The sequence below is a fragment of the Anarhichas minor genome, unplaced genomic scaffold, assembly GCF_050575085.1.
Source record: "Anarhichas minor isolate MPS153535 unplaced genomic scaffold, ASM5057508v1 ptg000045l, whole genome shotgun sequence".
NCBI classification, from domain to species: Eukaryota; Metazoa; Chordata; class Actinopteri; order Perciformes; family Anarhichadidae; genus Anarhichas; species Anarhichas minor.
The window spans coordinates 9548149-9573319 of record NW_027466491.1 but is presented as its reverse complement, the minus strand read 5'-3'; the positions used below and the strand labels follow the sequence as shown (position 1 = coordinate 9573319).

Below are 25171 nucleotides of genomic sequence, written 5' to 3'. Positions count from 1 at the left end.
TCTGCTAAACAGTCGTGCAATCAAATCTCCTCATTTGCTTCGAAAATTCCAAACAAATCCTTTCCTCCTGTTCGCCAAACAAAACACATCCATCCATTAATAAAACATGAACATACTCAATTTTCCATGTAGTCATGTGAAACCGCCAGGCAGTTGTAATATGCAATTTATGCGGCAGCTGTTTTAATGTTGCATTTAATATGAGATGCATGTGTTGGTTAGCATGTGTGCAGCTATGCATGTGTTGGTTAGCATGTGTGCAGCGATGCATGTGTTGGTTAGCATGTGTGCAGCTATGCATGTGTTGGTTAGCATGTGTGCAGCGATGCATGTGTTGGTTAGCATGTGTGCAGCTATGCATGTGTTGGTTAGCATGTGTGCAGCGATGCATGTGTTGGTTAGCATGTGTGCAGCTATGCATGTGTTGGTTAGCATGTGTGCAGCGATGCATGTGTTGGTTAGCATGTGTGCAGCGATGCATGTGTTGGTTAGCATGTGTGCAGCTATGCATGTGTTGGTTAGCATGTGTGCAGCGATGCATGTGTTGGTTAGCATGTGTGCAGCTATGCATGTGTTGGTTAGCATGTGTGCAGCTATGCATGTGTTGGTTAGCATGTGTGCAGCTATGCATGTGTTGGTTAGCATGTGTGCAGCTATGCATGTGTTGGTTAGCATGTGTGCAGCGATGCATGTGTTGGTTAGCATGTGTGCAGCTATGCATGTGTTGGTTAGCATGTGTGCAGCGATGCATGTGTTGGTTAGCATGTGTGCAGCGATGCATGTGTTGGTTAGCATGTGTGCAGCGATGCATGTGTTGGTTAGCATGTGTGCAGCGATGCATGTGTTGGTTAGCATGTGTGCAGCCATGTGTACACTGAACGCTAGTTTTCGCTCTGGATTTTTCTGCATTCTGCACTTCAAGGAGAAATAGTTGGTTGTGTTGCCTTGACCCAATGCACTTTCTGAATGGAATAAACCATTTCATGAAAAAATCCATATGTACCAAGTAGGCCTTTATTATTATTATGTATGAAAGAAGCGTTCCTTCCATGTCAGACATGCTGACTGTGACCAACAAGCTGTAGTTCATTTAAACAGTGAGGTGTTTGGAGGAGGAATCCTGACCTCAATGGAGGCTTGCATTGATTGATAATGAAAGCTATGTATTATTCCCGGACCTTGGCATGCTCATGTGATATGCACCAATAGCCATGAGGACTGAATCAAGGAGTCTGTCCTTTTCAGAGCTGTATGTATTAATGCAGGTTAAGTGAAGTGATGCAAGAACTTTCAAACCTCAAGAGCCATAGAAAACGTACATGCTTGTTTCTGGCTGCTAGTGTTAGCGTTAGCTCACGTTGTTTAGATTATCAAACGGACAACAAACCATAATGTTTGTTTTTGGGATGTTTGTTCAGGACACAAATGTAGATGTTTGTTTCTGTCTGCTCTTGGCTTCCTTCTGGATTCCTGGTTCGTTTTCTGGCTGCTAGCATTAGCAACATTGCTACCTCTAGAGGGCCGGCTACTGTCCAAAGCAAGAACAAAACATAAAGATGCCAATTGGAACAAGAAACCCCGATCTCAATGCGTTATTTTCCTGGGAAATTGCGATGCAGTGGAAGACAGAATTGCAGAGTGAAAGTGAAAGGAAGCAATCTAAACGTTGATGGTGTCCATAGCCATTACATCGTCCAATCAACATTTCCTTAATTTACTATAATGATAAGTTAAAGCAAAAAACCTTTCTATTGCCACTTTCTGTAATACGATTGGAGGAAACACTGACCCTCTAGATCACTTAATGTTCTCCATAGTGTTACATTCACAACAAGCTTCAATTTGGCCGTTTCTTTAAAAAAATTAAAGTTTAATTAAGGCAGCGACAATAAAGTCAGGTTTTTGGTAAAACTTTCACAAACAAATAAAAGACCTCCCTTTCAGAATAGAAGTCTGGCAGGTGGCTGGAACATAATGATGCATCTTCTCTCCTCAAATCTTCCATCACATCAGCGCTTCTTGCCAGACGAGCCCGACGCTAACCTCTCAAAACTAGAAGCATCACAGTCTGCAAGCACACAGACAATCACGTCTTCTTTCTCCCACAGCAGCAACAACTAAAACAAAACGCTGAAGGATGCCACCATGTTCTACAAGAAGAATGAGGATGTGCAATAAAACAAGACATTAGGGAAACTATTACCAGAGAGAGACAACTTCTCCTTTCCAAGCTGACACCTTAAGAAATGCATCCTTGAGCTTGCATTTCCCTCCGATCCAGTGAACATTACCTACATTGTGTTCCCCCCCACTGTTGTTGTGCTCCACCCCTCACCTCTCCTGTCTCTCCATCTCTTCACCCTAGGGCCCCGTGTTCTCCCAGTTCCCGCTCATGGCAAGGTCCGCCTCTGCCCTCGCCCCCCCTACTTTTCTCTTTCTCGCCTCTTCCCTCTGTCTAGTTATTTCTGTCTTCTCGCCCGCCTTCATCTCTCTCACCTCGGGCTGAGGAGGGAGGGGGGGGGGGCTCAGCTGCCCGAACAATACAAATCGATCACTTAGAAAAGGAGGAGTAAGGGAGGGCAGAGGAGGAGAAGAGGGAGGACAGGGCGGGGTGAGGAGAAGGAGACAAAGAGACAGGAGTGAAAATAGGTTGTCAGATTAAGAAGACGCCTCCATGTTGTGTATCAGACTCTGTAAACGATCATCCAGGACTCTACAGGCTTCCTGCTCCCATCTCGCCCAGAGGAGAGGATTGTGGGTAGCTGATGGCGCCGGCTTTTCACACGTGCATATTTAATGAAGGGGCTCATGAATAATTCAGAAAAGCAAGCAGCTGCGTTTGAGCCTAAGTGGACATGTGAGGAGCCCGAAACCAGACTGACCCCGACGGCTACCGTTCATCCTCGCCGCTCGAAACGCTCGGGGAAAAAACACGTTTTGATCAGTGTATATTCCGCACTGCACACAAGTGTGTTTGCAGATGAATCGCTTCCTAAATGAAAGGATGATGGAGGCGTCCCAGTCTCGACTAGTCTCTCCACTACTTTCTTATTCTGTCAGCCGCAGAGCCTCAGACAGAAAACCAAACACAAAAACACAGATGGAGTGGATGAACACTCCCCCCACATCTCTTTCTAACACTCTCTCCATCACTCTCGCTGCCACTCTCCGTTCAATCTTCAAATCTCATTCCCATATTTCTCTCCAGCCCTCCTCGCTCCTCCATTTTCATGCTTTTTTCATGCGTCTCGTTCCCTCTCCTCCATCACTCTCTCTCTTTCCCTCTCAGTTTGTTACGGGTCCTTGCTGGATGGACTCTGGTTAGGACACCGTGTTCCAGTTAACATGAATTCCCAGGTCTACCTGTGGGGCTGCAGCCTCTAACTGCTCGCTGACCTGTTTTGCACACGATCTGACACAAACACACAAACTCTAGCACACGGAGGAATCAGCCCAGTGCCTCTTCGTGTTGTTTTATTTGTGTATTTTCGTTGTGTGTGGATCAGAATTCTGATTAAATATAATGTTGATGAACAACCTCCAGTCGAAGAGGATCAGAATCTAGTTTTCACTCTTTATTTACAGTCACTACATGTCACATGTTCTTATTTACAGGATAAGTTAGGCTACTCATAAATGTCATTGTCTGGCGTGTGAGTCATAATTACATTTTTTTGATTTGCATGTATGCCCAACGATTTTAAACAGACAGCAAATATCGATATGAAAGAATAGATGAATGCAGAGGTGGGACCAAGTCATTGTTTTGTAGGTCTCAAGTCCCAGGTCAAGACAGGCAAGACCAGAGTCAAGTAAAGTCCCGAGACAGTAAGGTATGGAGTATTTCCACGAGTCATTGCTAGTCTTTTTTTTAATTTTCACTTAAAACTTTATCCTAATACTACCACAAATATTGTTAAAACTTTTCGTCACTCCAAATCTTTACCATTGAGGCGGAATATCTACTGAGTTTGAAGGTTCCCATCATGCTTTGGGTGAAGTATTATACATCTTGTAGTTCCTATTTGCACTGTAACCATACAGACAACAATCAACTGAATTACCTTTGACCCTAAACAAAGTTATATCTGAAGTATTACGCTACACTTGGATTTCTGTACATCACTATAAGACCATCTGAGCGAACATAAACTCTGAGAAACAGAGTTTATGTAACTCCTGACTGGTTAAAGGGGTTAATGCACCTGACCCACATGCACACATGTACATGCAGACATGCACACACCTCTACACACACACACACACACACACACACATTCTGCTTTACACGACAGTCTGATCAAGTACAAATACCTTGTGACCTGTTCACTGACCCTCACACACTAATGTCTGCACCGGTGGTCTCGACATGACTTAAAGTGTGTGTGTTTCTCTGTCTCTCTCTCTCTCTCACACAAACACACACACACACACACACACACACACACACACACACACACACTGGATGTCCTCTGCCCCTGAAGAGGCCTCCCGGCTACACTGTGCTGCTGTCTGCTAGCTTTAACGTTCTCTGTTAGAGCGGACTGGACTCAGCCGCGCTGAAGTGGAAACATATCGCCTCTGTCGAGGGAAGACCTCGTATCTCCGGACTCTCAGCCACATGACTTTACCCTGGTTTTGGTTTTCGAGCACCGTTCCTCCTGGTTCCTCCTGTGGGACGTTTGAGGATCTAATCAAGCTGAGCTTTGTCAGTTTTTTATTTTTATTTTTTTACAACCTTCCAGCAGATGGTGTAGCACTTTGAAGTAAGCTGCAGCGTTAGCATGAAGCTATACGTGATAGAATAACTACACCGATGACCAGTGTTGTAGTTTAACTCCTCGCAATTAAATACGGCGTTTAGCTTCAGGGGAGACACTACAGGTGAATAGGGTAAGAACAATAACTAGTAGATATCACCATGGAACCTCCCCAGTGATCACTTACACTGAGACAAGAAGTATTTTGCATTACAAGTTTCCTGAAATGTTTAAACATGCAAATGAGGCATTATCTAATGCGAACTTTGGTGAATTCAGGAGAAATCTACAGACACAAAAAGACAAAGAAGTACAATATATGTGTATGTGGGATGTTTTCTTTCCACTAGTCTGAAAGAAGACATGTTATGGAAGCAAAACATATCCAAACTGACCAGTGACAAGTGTCTCGCCATCATTTAAAAGCCTTCAGAATTGCCTTTTTATCCTCCATGTTGTCCTTGATGCTGGCATGTAATCGTAGTGCTATGCAGGAGGTGACGCGATTCTTATCAATATCGTTACCACTCCACATATCTTCTGTTAATAGTCATCTAAACTACGGCCTACATGGTTTATTTAACCTGAGATGTAGAAGAAGAAAAAGCCTTCACGGAGCCGGTGTTCCTCTGGCTCATCTCACAGCTGAGAACCTTCTATATTGGTAGTGAAGGGTTTCAGCTGGACAGGGTGTGAAGAACACACTTGTGTAGTGCAGTCCAGACCTACAATGGTGTACGACATGAATGGCAGAGTAAACCCCCCAAAAGCTGCTCTAAGTTGCACACCGCGCGGTGATTTCTTCCCTCAATGCAAATGGAGGATGGAGGGATATTCTCCGGCCACTCAAAACACTGTACGCTCCACCTGCGGTGCACCGGAGCGCGCTCCAACTGTAATTGGCCATCGCATCGGTGACAGAGAGAGAGGCCCCTCCATTCATCACCAACCCCTCCCCTTCTCCACTCTTCTCTCTCTGTCTCTCTCTCTCTCTCTCGGCACCTTCGTAGCCAACTCCGACCAATCTCTCCCTCACTTTCCAATTTCTCCCCCGCCCCTCCTCCTCCTCCTCTTCCACCTCTGTCCTCCTTCTCCCGCCTCCCTCTCTGCTCCTTTTCCTCATTAAAGTGGGACCCAGGCAGTAGCGGTCACTGCCTCTCATTTATTTTCATTTGAAACTGGTGCAGCTCCACTGATCCTCTGGGGCTGCAGGAGAGAGAGCAGGATGGTGTCATTCTGATAACAACTGACACACACACACACACACACACACACACACACACACACACACACACACACACACACACACACACACACACACACACGCACACACACACCCACGGAGGTACTGTACGCCTCAAACACACACACAAAGAATTGAGGAATACAACACATCGCCACCACATGCTATATGCACACAACGCAAATACGCTCAAACTCACACAAAGGAAGGTGTGTGCACATCCCCCCCCCCCTACCACATAGATGCACTTTCACACCCATTTCAATTCACTTCACGCACATATTCACACATTTCATGTCCCTGCAAAGCTTCCGGGCTCCGTCCCCCCTCCCTCCTCTTTCACATATGCCCCCCCCCCTTGATTGTGTGATTTGTGAGAAGGTGATGATAGCGCGGTGTGAATCAGGGGCCGATAAACCTGCACCCATTGTCACCTGGATGATTGCGAGTATTGATCTGCTTCTGGGCATACGGTGCACGTGCTCGAGCGTCGTTTTTTTTTTTTGCCAGGCCCCCCCCCCCTCTCAGGAGGCCACTTCCTGTACGTGTGTGTCCATGCATTGTATTAGAGTCATGTCGAGAGCGGCGCCCACCTGACACCCTTTGATTGAAAAGATGCTCGGCAGATTAAATCGTTGTAGCGGAGACGAGGTGCGCTCCCTCCACCGTTGCTGGTTTTGCAGATTTAAGGAAGGCTGGGAGGAGGAGGGGGGGGGGGGGGGGTTCAAGAGGCCGTTTTAACGCCCATTGCCCTGACCCATTTGGCTGAATGGCAGGGAGAGTCAGTGACTCTAAACCAACGGTCATATCTGTAATAGGAGACTAATATCATCCACACCATTAGCTAGGCACACTGTGTGGGGCGAGTGGGAGGGGACGCTTGGTTTAACCGCCAGCAAACCCAGAGGACGGGGAAGGAAGGAGGACGTGTAGGGCTGAAGAATAATAAAAAGTCATCTCAGAGGCACAAACTCTCACAGGAGAATGTGCTGAGGATTCCTCTCCTGAGACTCCTTCCCTTCTTCCACACATGCCGCACTCTGCACTGTAAGTAGCAACGTGCCAACATGGTGTTTAGAGCACATTAGGTTTGAAGTGGATATGAAGTTACAACGTTTATAGAATACTCCAAGTGTTGGAGACGTAAAAAAAAAAAAAGGTATTCTTTTCAAAATCGAAGCAGCAGAGGCCGAGATATTCTCACTTTTATGAGTCTAGTTCCAAAAGCGCTGGATGCTGCACTTCCTTTGATGCAACGTGATGGACCTCCCTGCCTCCCAAACACAGCAGAACTCCCGGTGACTAGTGAACTCATCTTGATGTGTAAAATCAATGAACTTCCACTTTCAGCTCCTAATTTAAAGGTGCTCGCATCCAAAGCACAGAAGCAGTTTAGGAAATGTGGCAGTTTTTGAAGCACACTCAACGTACTGAAGCAATTAAAATACATTTGGTAAAAGTGCCGGGTCTGGACAGCTTCCGTCTTTACTTCTCGCCTCTTACACATTCTCTCTCCCAACATGTTAAATAAAAACACTTAGTGACCCTCTGCTTCCAACGATGACGCGCTTGTTTCCCCTCCAGCTACGGTGTTGGACGTGTTTCCGCTCTTACATGTTTATTTAGGATCTTTGCCCTGCTGCTGCGTTGTCCACCTGCAGTGCTACTAATCATAACCTGTGAGTGCCCTCAAGTAAAAGTCAGCATTACTGTTTCAATTCATATCCAATGTGCCGGATTACAGACCCAAAACCATTCAAATGTCCTTAATCTTTCTGTGAAGACCGCCCCGCATTATTTACTTACGTTGCATTGAAGACGTCTGCACCACAAAGAGCATTGGTCCTCCGATGTACACCGCTGCCTTCAACCCGACTACAGTCGTCCTGCCGTCCTGCACACGAGCTAAACCGCTGGAAAATGTCCCCCGTGTTTCTCGCTCGGAGCAACCGCCTGATGCAGAAAACCGTTCAAAGTCATATTTTTCATCGAGAAATTGCAAATTAAGTGCATGCCTCAAAAGCAGTTTCATTTGTCACCCAATGAAGCATTCACCGATTCCCGTCAGTAAATTATGGTGCAATAAATTACTACCTGCAAACATCAACGAAATATGTTGACTCGTTGCAAAACAAGTCAACCTCGGCATGACTGTTTTTCATGATCAGGTGCGCAGCAGACGCTCGTCTCAATCTTTTATGCAACAGGAGGGGAGTTCAGACAAAATATCATCATTCATCATCCCTCCGTTTGTGTGTAAAAGATACAAGAAATGAGACAGTTTGAATGAATGACAAGGAAATAAATAACAAAGACTTGGCTTGGACGCCTCTGGTCCAAATACAGAGACCCTCTCATCCATCTCTTTAACAATCAATGCCATGAAACAAAACAAACTATTCGGTTCTTAAAGATCTTAAGCACCTTTGAAAGGTGACAGAAATCCTGAAATCTCACCATTTTTCTGCCAAAAGCCATCGAGATTTAAAAGTGTTTTAAAGCAACTGAACACTTGGTTTCTAAGTCTACACCTCAGCTAAATGGCGACAAAAGCAAACAACCCTCGAGCCGTCATCAGATCCTTATTCTGAACATTCATCAATACAATGTACAATGTGCCCAAACTCAGCAGAAAATAGTCTGTTGGACCCCATGACCTCTACATACCGAGATACTACGACTCTCGACACCAGGAAAAAGAACAGGAACATAAAATGATACATATTCATGCGTATGTGGGTGGAATAATACTAAAATGCAAATTAGCTGAAGGGCAAACACAACTGTATGACACACAATGTTCATAAATAGAAGTAACTGATGTCAAAGGTGAATGACAACGGACTGCCGGGATATTTCATTTAAAAGCAGAGCGGGGGTGGGGGAGCTGTTGATGGTACAGTCGAATTCCACTTTCTAGTTTTTCAGCTTTAGCTGCTTGTCTCAATGCTGCTAACACAGCGGGAGGAGGAGAGAGAGAGAGAGAGAGAGAGAGAGAGAGAGAGAGAGAGAGAGAGAGAGAGAGAGAGAGAGAACAAAACAGAAAAAGGGAGAAGTACAAGTGTTGGATGTTCCGCTCGACTGGGCGAACAGTCGAGGGAAAGCAGGGAGATATCTCCCGCCATTGGACAACAACACCGAGCGCCAAGGAGGAGGCATTACGGTAAAAGCTGTTTGGAGCAACCATCCCAGACGCCAAATCCCCTCAAATGAAGGAATAAGCCAGCACCTGGACTTTGTGTAGCCTCCCCTCACCCTCCCCCCTCCATATAACAACAAAAAGAAATACAAAATGCTCACATTGTTGATTCAAAACCAGCCATGCAACAACAGCACACCTGAGATGGAAGTGCACCAATCCAAGAGACGGATGCACGGACGCAGCATCTAGGTCAGAAACAAATAGGCGACCACGTGTACGTGCGTGTGTGTGTGTGTGTGTGTGTGTGTGTGTGTGTGTGTACCTCAGCAGCAGCTCGTCGGTCCCCATGGATCCTGGAGGGGGGCAGCACATGCCGTCGACGCACACCCCCCCCACAAAGCCGAGCTCTGACGAGTGCTCCAACATCACACACGTACACTGCGCTCGCTTCCCCTTTCTTCTTTTGTCCTCTTTGCTTCTCTGTCTCCCGCCTTGTTCCTCTCAGCTTCTGCCGTCGTTTCCCCTTTTCTCCCCCCCACCACACCCTCCACCTCCACTCTCTCTCTCTCTCTCTCTCTCTCTCTGGTAGAGCGGCAGAGCAGTGGAGACCCCGCTGGCTTGCCTAGCTGAAGTAATCCCCTGTGACAGCTCAGCTCATGTTGTTATGTTGTGGGCCTATTTGAGTCTAATACCACAGCTCTAGAAGAGCCTAGCCCCCAGTTACAGATCTGGACTGCATGCTCGGCCTGAGTGGGCCGCGGCGCGGCACAGCGCCGTGCCAACGATGCCCACGGTTCACGTCTCTGTGTTTTGGTCATGGCTCAACCGGGTCCCGGACTTCAGACGCACAGCCGGAGACAAGAGGAGGAAATGAACCGTCCAGCACTCATGAAGTTTTTATGAGCTAAATAGATTAACAGCAACCGCAAAGTTGTATTGAACCGACGGAAAGAAGCCAAGTTCAACAGCAAGTCAAGCGTGTGCAGCATTTTCATACTTCATTAAGCGAGCAAATAACCTCAGAACTTGATCTTAGTACATCATAAAGATGTGCAATATCTCCAGACCCCGGCATTCATCCCGAGGCCCCTGACCAGTGCCGGGCCCCTGTCTCTCATCTGATTTGTGCTCGAGCTTGTGCGTCTTGATGAACAGCAACAGGTGTGATTGACCTTACAGCGCGTACAGCCTTAATGCTTTACTTTACCAGGACCTTCCCTCAGATGTCCGTCTCTATCTGGACCTAAAGCCTCCGGCCGGTACGGCGCAGACAGCGAGTCTCATCCGGACGGGTCTCGTCTCCGGAGGGACGGCACCGGTCCAGCAGATGATGCCCGGAGAAGAGGCAGCGCAGACAGGCGTGTCTCAGTGAGCCGCCCTCCCGAAGGAGACGCTGCCAGACCCTGCTCCATATATATACAGTATACCTGGCACATCGCAGCCGCTCCTCCCCATAGGAGGCCGGGGCTGAAGACACAGGCAGGGAGCTGCTGATTAAAAATTCATCTCTCTGTTTATTATGATTTATGCATGTTTCACTGAGCCAGGAACGAGAAAAGAGAGGAGAGGAGAACAGCTTCATTAGTGCATATTGTGTGTCTGTGTGTGGCTACTATGCCTATGACTATTGTGTGTGTGTGTGTGTGTGTGTGTGTGCGTGTGGCTAGCTGGCAGGTGGGGGATAGTAAAAATTATGGATTGTACGTGAGCTTCATTAGAATGTTTGGCATACAGGGCAAAAATCGTCTGTCTTCACAAAACACCTGCATTTCGCTGAAAAACAACAACAATCGAAATCCTAAATTACCCGCCGTGCACGGGCCACCGCCATTAAAATGCAGCAGGCACTTTTGCTAACTTCTAACTTGATTACCCATTTTCCGCCGCTGTTGTTTACCGTTCAAAATGGGATCGGCCTCTCGCTGCACTTTCTCTCAGCCAAAACCGATGGCGGGCTCGCGTTTGGCGATATATATTGACACACGGCGAGCGTGTCAACAACAAAAAAAGAGTGAATAAGAGCACAGGACGGGCCACCGGCCCTCTGATGTAAAACAATATCATGCATCCAAGTCAAACAGATGCTGCAGCCACCGATCATACGTTGCTGACTGTTCATTACAGTGAAAGCTGTGAACGCAGCGATGCTTCTAAATGAACAAACGCAATTAAGTTCTACAAATGCTCCGGTTGTTGGGGTCGCTGACGATGACGACTGATGATTTGTTATCCACACTGACAATAGCTCATATTTCTGCAGATATTAAAGCTGCTCTCGGCAGTATTTTTGCATTAAAAACACTTTTAAAGTAGTTAAACCCTGTTTTATGAACTAAAAATGATCATGCCAGTTACATAATCAAGTTTACTGCACTGCTCCGCAGGAACGTGGAAAAATATGCATCAAAAATACGATTGCCTGCTGTTGCCTCGGGTAACATGGGGGCCGTGTGGGGCCAAGCCACTGTCCTAACGCCCACGCTGAGACGCGATTGTCTCGTGAGTAATTCCGGGACATGACAGCAGAAAAGCATCACCGTCACTCCTTGAACCGGCTCTTACTGTCCAATGTACCTTGATTACTTCCTCTGTCTGCAGAGCACATCCGGTGTGACATGTGACGTGATGCTAAGTGACACAGCCTGTGTGTTTCGCCCTTTAGACTTCTTCTCTCCCTCTCCCCCTCTCTCTCCCCCTCTCTCTCCCTCTGAGCGGGTTTGCGTGCAGTTTTTCCTGACATCATCTTCCGGGATTTTCAAAACGCTGCAGTTTCCTTTTTCTCGTCAGGCTGGGAAGTATGTTTCACACCACGGGATGCTACGACTCTGAGCTCGGAATAATGACGATACATATTTACAGGTGTAGAACGTCTGACTAGAGTTCAAGTAAAAGACATGTAAATAGTGCTTTTATCAGTGAACTAATGTCTGATTGCGCTAGTGCAAAGTTACAGAACTTCAGAGGTGCACTACCAAGCGCAACTTATCTGCAGAAGTACTCTTCAAACCCAAGCTTAACTCGTTTCACTGCGATCCCACCCAGTTGCCTTCAAAATTGGCACTTCCACATAAAAATGAGTTTCTTCTAACACGGACCACTCTGACCGTCTTTATCTGCCTGCTGCTCTAAACCTGCTGCCTGCACATGCTCCCGCGTTGATGGGCTACCGTTGGAGGACATATGGCAGCGTCTGGGAGAGACATGAGCTTTGGGGTTGCAGGGCGGGGCACCTGGTACCGTCCAGAGACACTCTCTATGTGCGATGTGCCAAATTTAGCCCCATTCACAATCCTGCATTTTACAGGTTTGCAGTCGCCCCCCTGCTGAGCCGTGACATCAGGCCCTGTGAGGACGAGCATCTTGTTTTTGTCATTCACAGGAAACACACACACACACACACACAGTGGCGCTGACATCGCAGTAACTTGAGGCCACGACTCAAACCGAGCAGCCTCCGTCTCTTGTAAATTGTGTTTACAATTTAATGACCTATTTGTGTTTGTTGTTTCCGGCGAGTGGCTGCTTCGCTCTCTCTCTCTCTCTCTCTCTCTCTCGCTCTATCTGTATCTTTCGCTCCCTAACACGCTCTGACAGCGAAAGGTCAATGCCCATTGGCTACATGGGGGGCACTGAGTGATGTAAAGGGGGGGGGGGGGAGGGGGAGGGGGGTGTCATGGTAACGTGCAGAGCTTCGGCAAGGACGCCATTTTTATTTGTTGTTGTGCCAAACACCAAGTCCGCGACTTCAAGCGGGATCAAAAGACCGGTGGAGCTGGACTCGGGCGGGAGGCGCGCCGGACTGGTCTCGCTTTAATTGACTGGCAGTTCACCGGCTCGGCAAATGGGAGGGGCGGGACTCGGCCCGTCATGCCAGCGGAGCAGATCTACATGTAAGAAACAGACAGAGGGGCCTAACGAGTTGTGAGCAGCTCTGTTATGTCTGTGAGCCGACGTTCCGCTGAGCTTGGCTTCATATTAATAAAAGAGGGATTACCAAAAGTCTGCAGGCTCCTCTTTGGCCCCTCTCCACCCGTCCGCCTCCCTCCCGCCATCCTTTTTGCTCCCTTTTCTTACTCCCCTCAGCATGCTGCTCACGTTCATCCCATTCAGAAAAAAAAAAAACCCACTCATCTGCCTTTCCTCCTGTCTGTCTCTGTTCCATTCCTCTCCACTCTGCCTCTAAGTACAGGAGGGGGAAAATGCACCAAAACACAGATAAATTATTTAAATTTCTTTTTTCCCCAAAGAGAGGAGAAGAAAAAAAAGATGCTTGACTGTGCAGTTTGAAAGAAAAAGGGGGGAAAGAGGTAAGTGGAGGGTAAGAAATAAAAATTGCATTAGATACAACATTCCGCAATCAGCCGCGCGATATGAAGAATTCATCTTATCTTTCACCGGCACACACGGACGAGTAGGAGAGCGCCTCCGAAGACTTCAAGATGACAACGGGACGAATTCGCCTCTCCATCACGCCGCCATTCAGCCATTGTGGCGGCCGACACCTGCCGATAAGCGGACGTATTGTTGCCATTGACGATGTCATTACGGGACAGTAAACAAGCGACGCGGCGGAGGGTCGGGGTAAACCGGGCTGGGCCAGAAGGTCACCAAGACAATCTGGAATGAAAGGACGCAAGACCTCGAGGGACAGATAAGATTCCTCTTCTGTTTCTTCTTCCACATCTTTCTCTTCTCTCTCTCTCTCTCTCTCTCTCTCTCTCTTTCTCTCAAAAGCCAAGGACGGGCAAACGCTTAGAACAAAGCCCCGGCACTGCCGCGTAATCAACTCCTCTGTACTCCAACAGAAGCAACACAATCTTCCCTGGAGGTCATCCACGGGAAGAGGCTTACCGGAGGAGGCAGGACGGCTGCAGGATCACGAGCTATTAAGATGGGGAAATAGGATGACATTCGCCCGGCCTCTCGCTCCTTCCACAAAACACTGTGTTTATGTGCAAACATGAGCCGAGGCTGCAGTCACATCGATGCCGTGCAGGCGTAAACGGTGTTTTCACAGGTTTTTTTGCGCAATCTGAGTGTTAAAGCCAGCAAGTTTTAATTTGTTTGTCCGAATCGCTGCACGTTTTAACACAAACACGACCTTTTGTGACGTTGTGTGGGCTAGGAGTCAACAGCTAACACTGTTAGCAGACACTAAGACACTACAAGACTGAACCATCAAAACCATTTGGGCTCTGAAACTATCTCCAGAGGTCCAGGAGAACACGAAATAGAAAATATCTTCAGATGAATCAAACAAGCTCCATCATATGACATCGGCCTCGACCTGACACACACACACACACACACACACACACACACACACGCTCACTCACTGCAGGTCGGTGGCAGCAGTGGTCCTGTTCCATTTGCAGACATTAGCACAGGGAGATTAATTTGCCCCTTCCATTAGGTGGGAAAGCAGCCGTCATGGTTGCTCAATTATCCCCCCTAACAAAAAGAAAAATACACAAACAAACAGGAGCATCCAAATAATAAATGTGTGTGAGTGTGTGTGTGTGTGTGTGTGTGTGTGTGTGTTGCATCGTAAGGATGCATAAGTGTGCAGGTATTGTTCGCATATAGAAAACTCGGAGCGGTAGAGAGTGTGGGGGTCAGGTGTGGCCGGGTTTTCCACAGCGGCTGATGCCTCATTAATGTAAAAATGTGAATTTTCCACGTCTAATATTCAGCACCGAAATAGAGCGAAAGAGATGATGTGAGAGAGGGATAGAGAGAGGGATAGAGAGAGAAAGAACTGGGGATGAAGGGAGTAGGAGAGAGATAGACGTTGCTGTTGTTGTGTTTAGACTTGCCGTCTTCCTGCGTCTCCCTCCTCCTTTGTGAAGATTTCGACTTCATTAGAATTATAATGAACATCAGCGAGGCTTTCGCTGAAATATTTCTGGCTCCTTGAGAATGAATGAATGAATGAATGCACGAGCAAATCAATTCAAATCTCCCATTATGCCTGTTTTCTGGGTCGCGTCAAACACGCATAATGTGCCGCACTATAGGCGCACGGCGCTGCGTGTCGCAGGCGGCCGCGGTAATGAGCTAAAATTAGAGGATCATCCGTCATCATTCCCGACATCGTCGCATATTGTGAAATCAATTTCATATCCACGACATCATCGACGGGCTCGTGGCGGCGTAGTGACTGACAGAGACACATCGGAGCGCCATGGCGCTGCTGTTAACACCACAGCGGAGTCATGTGGAATGCAGGCGCATGTGTGTGCACGTGTGTGTTACTGTGTGCGTGCATGTGTGTGTGTGTGTGTGTGTGTTTGGCTGTCGTGCTCCGCCGGTGTGATGATGTTGCTGTGTAGAGACTCGCTAATTGGCTCACCTGTCTCTCAGCCATCTGGAGCCTCTCAAAAAAAGAGGGGAAAAAAACACAAAATCGTCACACGAGTTCCCCCCAACAGCGCACACACACACACACACACACACACACACACACACACACACACACACACACACACACACACACACACAAATGTGCCTAAATGCAGGAAAAGACAAATGTGGCAGCGTGCCAAAACGAAGAAATGTAAATGAAACACAGAAGCAGAGAGCAAAGCGAGAGATATTCCTCACGTCACACTCTTGGTATTGAAAGTTTTTTTGCTCGCAGAAGTGATCTAAGAAACCAAAAAAACCAAGCAGTGGGGTCTTTTCTGCCGAGCGTTGTATGGTAATCATACGCGGTAATGATTAATTACGGCGGGAGAGATGTTCCTGCCGGGGCAGAAGTCGGCAGCGAGAGCGAGCATGCAATCAGGACAGAATTACGATGAATGTGCAATAACAACAAATGATGTATTATGAATAAATGTTGTTATTGTTTTAGGGAAGCAATGGAATGTGAAGAAGACACACCCATGACTTCAGCCCCCCCCACCCCACCTCGAGAGCATCAGCTGGAAGAAAAAACACTCCACTATCCCAGAAAACCCTGGGGCCATGCCGCTGTGTGTGTGTGTGTGTGTGTGTGTGTGTGTGTGTGTGTGTGTGTGTGTGTGTGTGTGAGACGGTGGGTTTGATGAGTCTGCTCTCATGCCAGCAGTGGTTCAGGAGGACGTGACAGAGTGTGTGTCCGCATGTCTATGCTTGTGGATTGATTTACCGGCGATGTCAACGGAACAAAGAGGTCAGGCTGCGGAGCCTCTGACGCTGCCGCCATCTTGGGAGCAAAGAAATAAATAAAAAGTAGCTTGTGTGATGTCATCAATTTAAGTTATTATATAATAGAAACATTTGTGAATAAATAATTTAAAGAAATAAGTGAGATCATGAATAAATAATAATACAAAGAAGATTAATAACATGAAGATAAATAATTAAATCAAATTAAAGAATTATTGTGATTAATGTGGTAATTATAATTTAATAATAACTGAAAATACTAGTATAAAAATGCATACAAATATATAATACATTATAAATGATACAAATAAAAAAATAAAATAAACATAAATATAGAAATTATAATATAAATATAATTAACTAAATACTACTATGATGACTCGTAATAACAATAAAAATGCATATTCTTATAATTTTTTAATTGTTATTATTTTATAAAAATACATTTTGTTTTTACAAAAGTAATGACTATTATGAGAACAATCATCATTATTATTATTGCTATTATTGAAGGGCTTAAAACAGCAGTAATAAAGGCTCTGAGCTTAGAGACGAGGTGTGTGTGTGTGTGTAATAGTTCTTATTCTCTCAGTACCCAATGTGTTCCAGGTCAATGGTCTGAATCCCACACAAAGAAGTAAGTCCCTCCCGAGCCACTGCATGCTCACCTGCCACCCAGTGAGTGTGTGTGAGTGTGTGTGAGTGTGTGTGTGTGTGTGTGTGTGTGAGGCTTGTCCACAGATTGATCCTGTGTCACTCAGAGACAAAGCAAACGTTCCTGAGAGAGAAAAGACAGATTGTGAAGACATGAAAGAAGAAAAGATGTCTAAATGCCCGTCCAGCTCTCTGCAGACACCCCCCCCCCTCCTCCCCCTCCTCCCCCGTCCCTCCCCATCATTAGCAGCTCTTCATAATTCATGTGTTTGGATGAAAAATGGATGAACAGCGAGCTTGACACCAGCACAGCCTCCCACAATTAAAATCCCCGGTGAGAATTTCATTCCCAATTTTTCCCTGCTGTGACAGGAAGTGCACGGAGAGACGGGAGGTGTGTGGAGGTTTGAATCCAGACGCCAGATGGGGAGATGACGGGGGCAGACGATGATTCACCCAAATCACATAAAAACATAAAACATTTCCTTACTTACCTCTAGCGGCGTCTATGCAGATAGTTCTGGTTTTACCTGCTCAGGTTTTGAGATTTCTGCCGCCAAAAAAAAAAAACTAGAGACATTTGGTGAAAAGCTTTGATTCGCTGTTTGTGGCCAGAAACATCTGCAACGGGATGGAACTGAAGGTTTCTTTAAATGATCTCAACTGAACCAAAAACCTCACTGTGTTCATCTGATCACCTGACCAAAGCTGGAAGCTTCAGAAGGCCGTAAGTGGACCGTGAGTTGATATAATTGTGTTCTTACTTTTCACAATAAAAGCTCCCCGACGATTAATATTCACAGGTGTTGTTGATTCGTCACGACAAAGGTGTGTAAAGGCCTTGAGCAATCTAATATGTTTTCAATGTGCCTTCCAGTAAGGCGCATACATGCCTATACTGTGTGAAGGAGGAAGGAAGAACGATATGAGGAGAAGAAGAAGAGGAGGAGAGATGTTGGGTGTTTCATCCTCTTCCTTCTCAAGACAAAAGTAGTCTGATTTTGATTCTCAGGCCTGTGAGATCGTGATCGCGTGTTCGTATGAAGATCTGCGTCATTCTCCCGATTCGCAGAAAGCATGACTCATCATGTTTCACCAGAAGTTCTGGCGCCAAACGAGCAGATTCCTCCATCGCTGTCAAAATGACGCCAGTTATGCTGACGTTTGTAGAAATTCTTTTTTTCTCACTGGGGGATAAATTAGAGTTCAGGAAGGAGCTTCTGACACTGATAACTGTCACCGACGAGGAGGGAGAATACTCCAGCCGGCGTTTTGTGACTGCAGCAAGGCCCGTTCATCCTCTCATAAATATTCAGATGTGGGAATACTTTTTTTTTTGGGGGGGGGGGGCAGAAGCGGCGCACTGAGCAGTCGCTGCGGCGAGGGAACCGTCGTTGTCATGTGGCAACCGGGGGGAGGCAATAACGGACGCAGCGTACCGGGACGCCACATTGTGTGAATCCCTGTAATTATAGTCTCCTCTGTCTGTGTGTGTCTGGCTCTGTAAACAGGAAGTGTGTGTTTGTGTGCATTTGTGCGTCTCACACACACCTGCTGCCCTCGCGCCAAGGAGGAACTCGAGGCCTTTAGAGAGCTGCCGTATCTTTTCCACTCATGAGCTCATGCTATTCATACGCTAATAAACGCTTGTTAATGCCGATTTGTGTATTTTTTACCGCGTGAGGGCGGTACGTGTGCGTGCGTGTGTGTGTGTGTGTGTGTGTGCACGCGCGCCGTCCTCCCCGTCTCAGGAGGTCATGTCAGAGCCAATAGCGGGTTTGCGGCTCATAATGACCGATGCTGAAAGGCATCCACGGAGCCACGCTCGCTAATTATCAGCTGTGTGTCTTCAAAGAACATTATCAGCACAAAAGACCTGCAATTATACACACACTCGGATACACACTCGCACACACACACTCTGCATCACCCCCCGCTACCACCGCCGACTCTTCCTCCTCCCAAGCTGTCTTCTTCTCTCTTGATTGCTGTTGTTGTCTCCTTTTAAGCTCCATTCTGTCCTCCTTTCCTCTGCTCCCTACGACTCCCGTGACTCTCCTTCCCTCCATCCCTGCTCCATCTTTCCAAGCCTGTTTTCATTTCCTGTCCTCCGTTTATCCATCGCCATCCTCCAGATTCCAACCCTACATCCTCTCTTTCAGCTCCCTTGTTTCCACTTTTCCTCCTCTCATCACCCCTCCCCCTTCTTCCTCCTCCTCCTCCTCCTCCTCCTCCTGGCCCAAAACATACACTTAAATAACGAGCCGGGTGTCAGTCAAACCGCCAGAGAGCTTCATTAGAGGAGGAGAGAGCACAGGATCAAATTATACGCCCAGTTCTCTTTCTTGTGTGTGTGTGTGTGTGTGTGTGTGTTTGCAGGGGATTGTGGGGGGTCGGTGGCGGTGATAGTGATGAAGGCAGAGAGAGGAAGTAAACACACACACACACACACACACTCTGAAATGACGCAGCTGTGTGGCGGATTAGCGTGTAACACACATCGTTTGTCTGTGTGTGCGTGTGTGTGTGTGTGTGTGTGTGTGTGTGAGCTCGTGCACAGTCTCGCCTGTTTCCTCCAATCAGAGAGAAAAACAAAAGCAAACTATTCTGCCTAATTATTCACAGCCACAGTCGTCCTCTCTTTTCTTTCCCTGCCGTGTTTTCTTCTTCTTCTCTGCCGGCGTCTCGCTCTGTGCTGGATCTCGCTTTTGATCTCACCTGCTGCGTTCGCCTGAATACCGTCGGGTTTAGTCGGATTCTATATCGGGACTTTAGGGGAGACACCCAAGGTGAGTCGAGTAAAAGAAATAAATAGATATCACCGTGAAACTTTCCCAGTTGAATACTGACATCAAGTCAATTACTTCAAGTTTTCTGAAATATTATGTTTAAATATTCAAATGAGGCAGTATCTAATGTTAATTGTTGGTGAATTTAGGAGAAATCTACACACACAAATAGAGAAAGTAGCAAAATAAACACCTGAATGTGTATTTTGACTGTTTTCTTTGCACAGCATGTTATGGAAGCAAAATAGAGCAAAAGGTTTGCCTGTAGTGTCTCCCCTTTATTCTATTATTACAAAATCAATGTCATACAATTATGTTTTGATAAAATAATATACCAACATTTTATCCCTTTTCTTCTGCACTGACAACAGCACCGAGTACTTATCTAGAGGTTCAATTGATGAATAAAGAGTGAGAGTTGACTGTGAGGTATTTAAAGGGCTACCTCAGTGCTGGGGATTGATTCAGGCCATTAACATCACATATTCTTTACATCACTGCTGGGGATTTCCCAAATACACGGAACGTTGTTAAATGGATTTCTCACCATTAGATTCAGCTCATTTCATTACAGAATGAAAAATCGTCTCGCGGAGACTTAAAACCGGCTCATTGAGGATCCATCACGGTGAGTATTTCGCCTCCTTTCATCGGGCTGCCACTGTATTGTTTTGAGAGCAACATTTGTGTTTTTGTAGTGTTTGTCTGCTACGTTTGATCTGATGGTTTGAGAATCCCGTGACTCGTTCCTCAACATCACCGACCCTCGCTTTGATGCTTAACGATCTATCTGGGAAGAGGTGACTCATGTTCTGCTTGGTTCAGAATCACAAAGTCTATTTGTCCTGGAAAATGAATAAAAGAGAATCTACGCATCTCAGCGAGTACCCGGAGGAACGCACGCATTATAATCTATCATATAATAAATATAATATTGTTGAATATTTCCTTCAGTGTAGAAAAGCTAAATAACATCATCCTGTGCAAACAAACAAACTAATGATGATGGTTAATGGCCGTACTTACAGCCACCGCTGCTGAAGAATTATGAATTCTGTAAATGTTTACGACACCTTCTATTATTAGGGCCTTGCATGGTTCATACTAACTGTACTATTTAACGAGTGTTTAGCATTATCTGTGATTATAGATCATAAAGCGTTATAGGTGCAGCATAACTCTTTATGAGGTTCATGTGATGTTAAATAGATCAAACAGGTGGAAAGTGTTGGTGCTCTTTCTTTCTTTCTGCTATCTCCCTCCATGGTGGAATAAACGGGGGTGCAGTGATGATGTTCATCCTCTTCCTGTTAACTCTGCCTCCGATGAGAAATAGGTTCTGCTATTTTAAGACCGGCCCTTATTTAAACCGTCTTCTCCCCTCTCCTTGCTTGATCTGTCGCTCTGTCGCCAAAGGGTTTAGTTTAATGACCCTCCTCGGCCGTAGATCTGAGCCGCGTCACATCTCTCCTCGTTCCAATTTCCCTTTTTCTCTCTCCATTTTATTTCTCACTCTCTCAACACACCAGCTAGTCTCGTCTTCCTGCTGTCCTTCCTCTTTGCCCCCGACCCCCCCCCAGCAACATCGCCAACAGCCGCTCCAGTGCTGAAGCCGAAGTGCCCGTTGATAAAGTCAGCGTTCGGTCTGAAGCCTGAAGGTATACGCTGCATGCCTCCTCGAGGACGAGGCCGAGGGGAAGGGAAGGAGAGAGGGAGTGAAAGAATAAAAGATGTGGAACTGTACCTTTGAATCGCCCCAGAGAGGTCGCTGGCGTCCTGCCTGCAAGAGAAGAAGAAAGACATTTACTAAAACACCAAAACTAAAAACAATGAATGAAAATACAGTATGGCTATGGGGACAACAATACATTATTTATTTTGTTATCAATTGTACAACGGGCATCATTTGTACATGATGCCCGTTGACGTCTGCACGGCGCTGCAGAGGAGCTTTGCAGCTCTAACTTTAGTTTCGCTACTTTTCAACAGCGGAAGTAAAACAGTTGGGCGGCGATGAAGGCAGTGCTTCTGGAAAGATGACACACATCACAAGACAATGGCGACACACACACACACACACAGACACACACTGAGCCATCTAAATAGTAAATTGGTGGAGTCTGTCCTTGGGAACAGTTGAGAAACTTGTTCGTTCCACTGGGTTTTCTCTGTAATTCCCTGCTGCTTCCTCTTTCTCTCTTCTTCCCTTTTTTGTTTTATCCCTCTCTCCAATCCTCTGTTTCTCTTCCACTGCATGTAAATAAATTGGTCCCCAGGCCCCCACTACTAGACACTGTGTGTGTGTGTGTGTGTGAGAGAGAGCCAGCATTACACACACACACACACACAATCCTCCAGAGCTCAGGGCTGCACCGAATTAGCCCGGGTTTTATGTCAGAGGTAAATAAATTAATAATGAATTAACAATGCTGTCATTAATAACCAGTCTGTGTGTGTGTGTGTGTGCGTGTGTGTGTGTGTGTGTGTGTTATGATGAAATGCTGAGAAAAAACTCCTTGCTCCTCCTCAACACAGGGGCCAATCACTGCAATCGCCACTCTTTGCATTTCAAAGACACACTCTTGTCTGTTTCATCTCCGACCACAGAGCACTCATCCTGTTATCCTGCCCCTCACACACACACACACACACGCACAGCCACCTCCGCTTCAGTCCATTCTCCCCCATGCCATGAATTATGAAACAGGGTAAATGGAACATCAAACACACACTGCTCGCACTCACAGGTTTACACATCCCACACACACACACACACACACACACTCAAAGAAGACACTCATAAAACTAGTACGCATACAACTCCACTACACACACACACACACACACACACACACACACACCACCTCTCATATTTTTTGAATTTACATCCATATCCACAAGCGAAACGTTTACATGGCACAGATCTTATTACTTATTAACTCGCTGCAGCTTGAATGTAACGTTATGAAGACTCTAATAAAAGCTCATTAGAGTAACGTTATGAGTAGGATGAGACTAAAGACAGTCAAACACCAGAGCGCTCCTCTTATTTACTTGATATTTAGTCGAGGATGATGAGATCTGAGGATCCAACGATCAAGAACGGTTTTAAATTTGTAAGTTTGGGATTTAAAAAAAAAGTGCAGCACTTGAAAGTTATGTGTGAATCTGATCCAAGCTGAAACATGAATGTAAGAAGTCATTTTATCTCATGTTCAGTCAAAAAAGTAATCTTTTTTCAGATAATTAAGATTAAAAAACTTCACTCGTTTCTGGCTTTTGCGGTTTTACTTGACTTCACTGGATTGCATTGAGAGCAGATGGATTCATAAAGCTTGTTTTGTTTGTATTTAGGAATGAATCTCTATATATTTGGTACAATAAGCACTAATTAGTGCGGTTTGTTTTTGCACTGCTGTTCCCAGAGATGACCTGTCAGTCAAACTTTCTAGCTTCTGCTTTGACCAGACAGTTCAGTCCTGCTGGCTATCCCTGTTAATGCTAACTGTCCCATTCTCCTTCTGTTTCTTTCCAATAAAGTTGGACTGATGGCAGATTAAATGCTTCTTCTTCTTCCTCTGTCATAGGCCAATAAAACCCATTCAAATATTGGATTACCCCCAAAAAAAGCCCCAATATCCTATGAAATCCAATTGGATTACCTCAAAGATGCACAGGCACGAGGTTTAAAACGAGGCGGTTTGTCTCAGTTCATAACTTGACATTTTAGAGAAACATGGTATTTTAGAAGGTTTGTTTGTGTGGAGATGTCATGAAAAGCCTTTTCAAAATTCTCAATTACAGCTGGGACTTTTATTATTGCACAAGAGACCACTCTCGGCCTTCCCTCATTTCCCTCTGACCACAATCTTATTAGCTGCTCAACTACACAGCTACTTAAAACACAGAGCATGCGATGATTTTCAGGACTCAGCAGCATCAATTGCCCCTTGTTGGTCTGCATAAGTCGAGCCGATGGGATTTGGGTCGGAATTGATCACCGGGACGGAAGCAGATGGAGGAACAGCGTCCAGGTGGAGAGAAGCCAGACTTATGCTTCACGACGGGCCCGGCGGTGACGTAAAACGAAGCTGAAAGGGTGAGGGACTCCTCGGGCGACGGTGCCAGAGCCCGACGCAAAGACGGAGCAGGTGGCGGGACCCGGCGAGTACCGCGGGCATATTTTGGACACACACTCTGCATTAGTACTACATGTTGGGAGACGCTAGGAGCCAGCTGTCACGACACTTCTCAGCGGCATCGATGACGAGAGCGTTTGTTTAAAGCGGTCTGTCTCTCTTTTTCTTGTTATTGGAAATGATACGACATGTAAAAAACACGAGACACCATGTTAAACCCCTCATGGGATTGCTGTTAACTCATCATCAATGACACTAGAAACCAGGTTACAGAAGGAAATCAAAGAATGAGCTCACATGCACTGCAGCAACCTGGTTACTGCAAAAAACCTGCGTTTACATCCATCTTGTCAGCCATGTGAGATGGATCTGAAATGTCCCATTGAGCTGCAGAAACACTGAGGAGCGAGTCCTCTTTTTGGTATTGGATGCTGTTTTATGGTGCGTTCACACCAAAAGCAAAGAACACTTTACTGGCGTTGTTGAATCAGAAGAAAGCATCATTGTGTCTGCTGGCACCCAGAGCTCAGACCTGACGAACCTCTTTGTGTATAAATGTATGTGTTTAAACCACAGACTAGTCTATGGTACAAACAATAACGTCGCTGCTGTATTTATGCCGAGACGACGTGATGTGATGAGCAGCTACATTGTTAGCATAGCCTAGCATTGGTCAATCCGAACTCCATTCAGAAAACAAGCATTTTAAAAGTTGTTTGCTTGTCGTCTTGCGGACATTTATTGCAATTATATCTCAGAAACATCTGTTCATTTTGGTTCAACTTGCTCGTTACAGTGATGACAGCATTACACCGGTAGTTCATTCTTTGGTTTGAAGTATCCTTGGTTTGTTTTGTCTGGATACAAGTACAGACAGAATTCATAATTATATAAGACAGAAAAAAGCTGCCTATTAACTGACCAATTATTTGAGCAATTTCATATTTGGTCCTTCTTAAAGCCACGAGAGCTCCGTCTATCCTTCCCTCCTTCATCATCCTCCTCTTTGAAGTCATTCTTACACTTCTCTCCTCCTCACATATACACAACGCGCTTCACATACTGCACCCACAATCCCCATCCAATCAACACATCCAAACACACACACACACACACATCTTTAAAAACCGATAAATACATTCGCACACTTGACTTTCACACCCCCCCAAGACTTCCCACTTCTTTGTCTTAATCTTATCTCCATCGCAGGTGTGTGTGTGTGTGTCTATGTGTGAGACAGCAAGTGTCGTTCTGGCAATCTGTGCCAGGTCTTAAGATGTCAGATGTGGGAT

The 25171-nt window shown here is 46.0% G+C and overlaps 1 protein-coding gene across 5 annotated transcripts in view; it reads right to left on the bottom strand.

Annotated features, from left to right (window-relative positions):
- The window catches only part of celf2 (cugbp, Elav-like family member 2), a 166247-nt gene that overhangs the window by 110853 nt on the left and 30223 nt on the right, over window positions 1–25171 (bottom strand). For all 5 annotated transcript variants that reach the window (XM_076111480.1, XM_076111476.1, XM_076111477.1 and 2 more), the window contains exon 2: window positions 21485–21520. In XM_076111480.1, the coding sequence (XP_075967595.1) occupies window positions 21485–21520 (36 nt within the window). The remainder of the gene's footprint in view (window positions 1–21484; window positions 21521–25171) is intronic.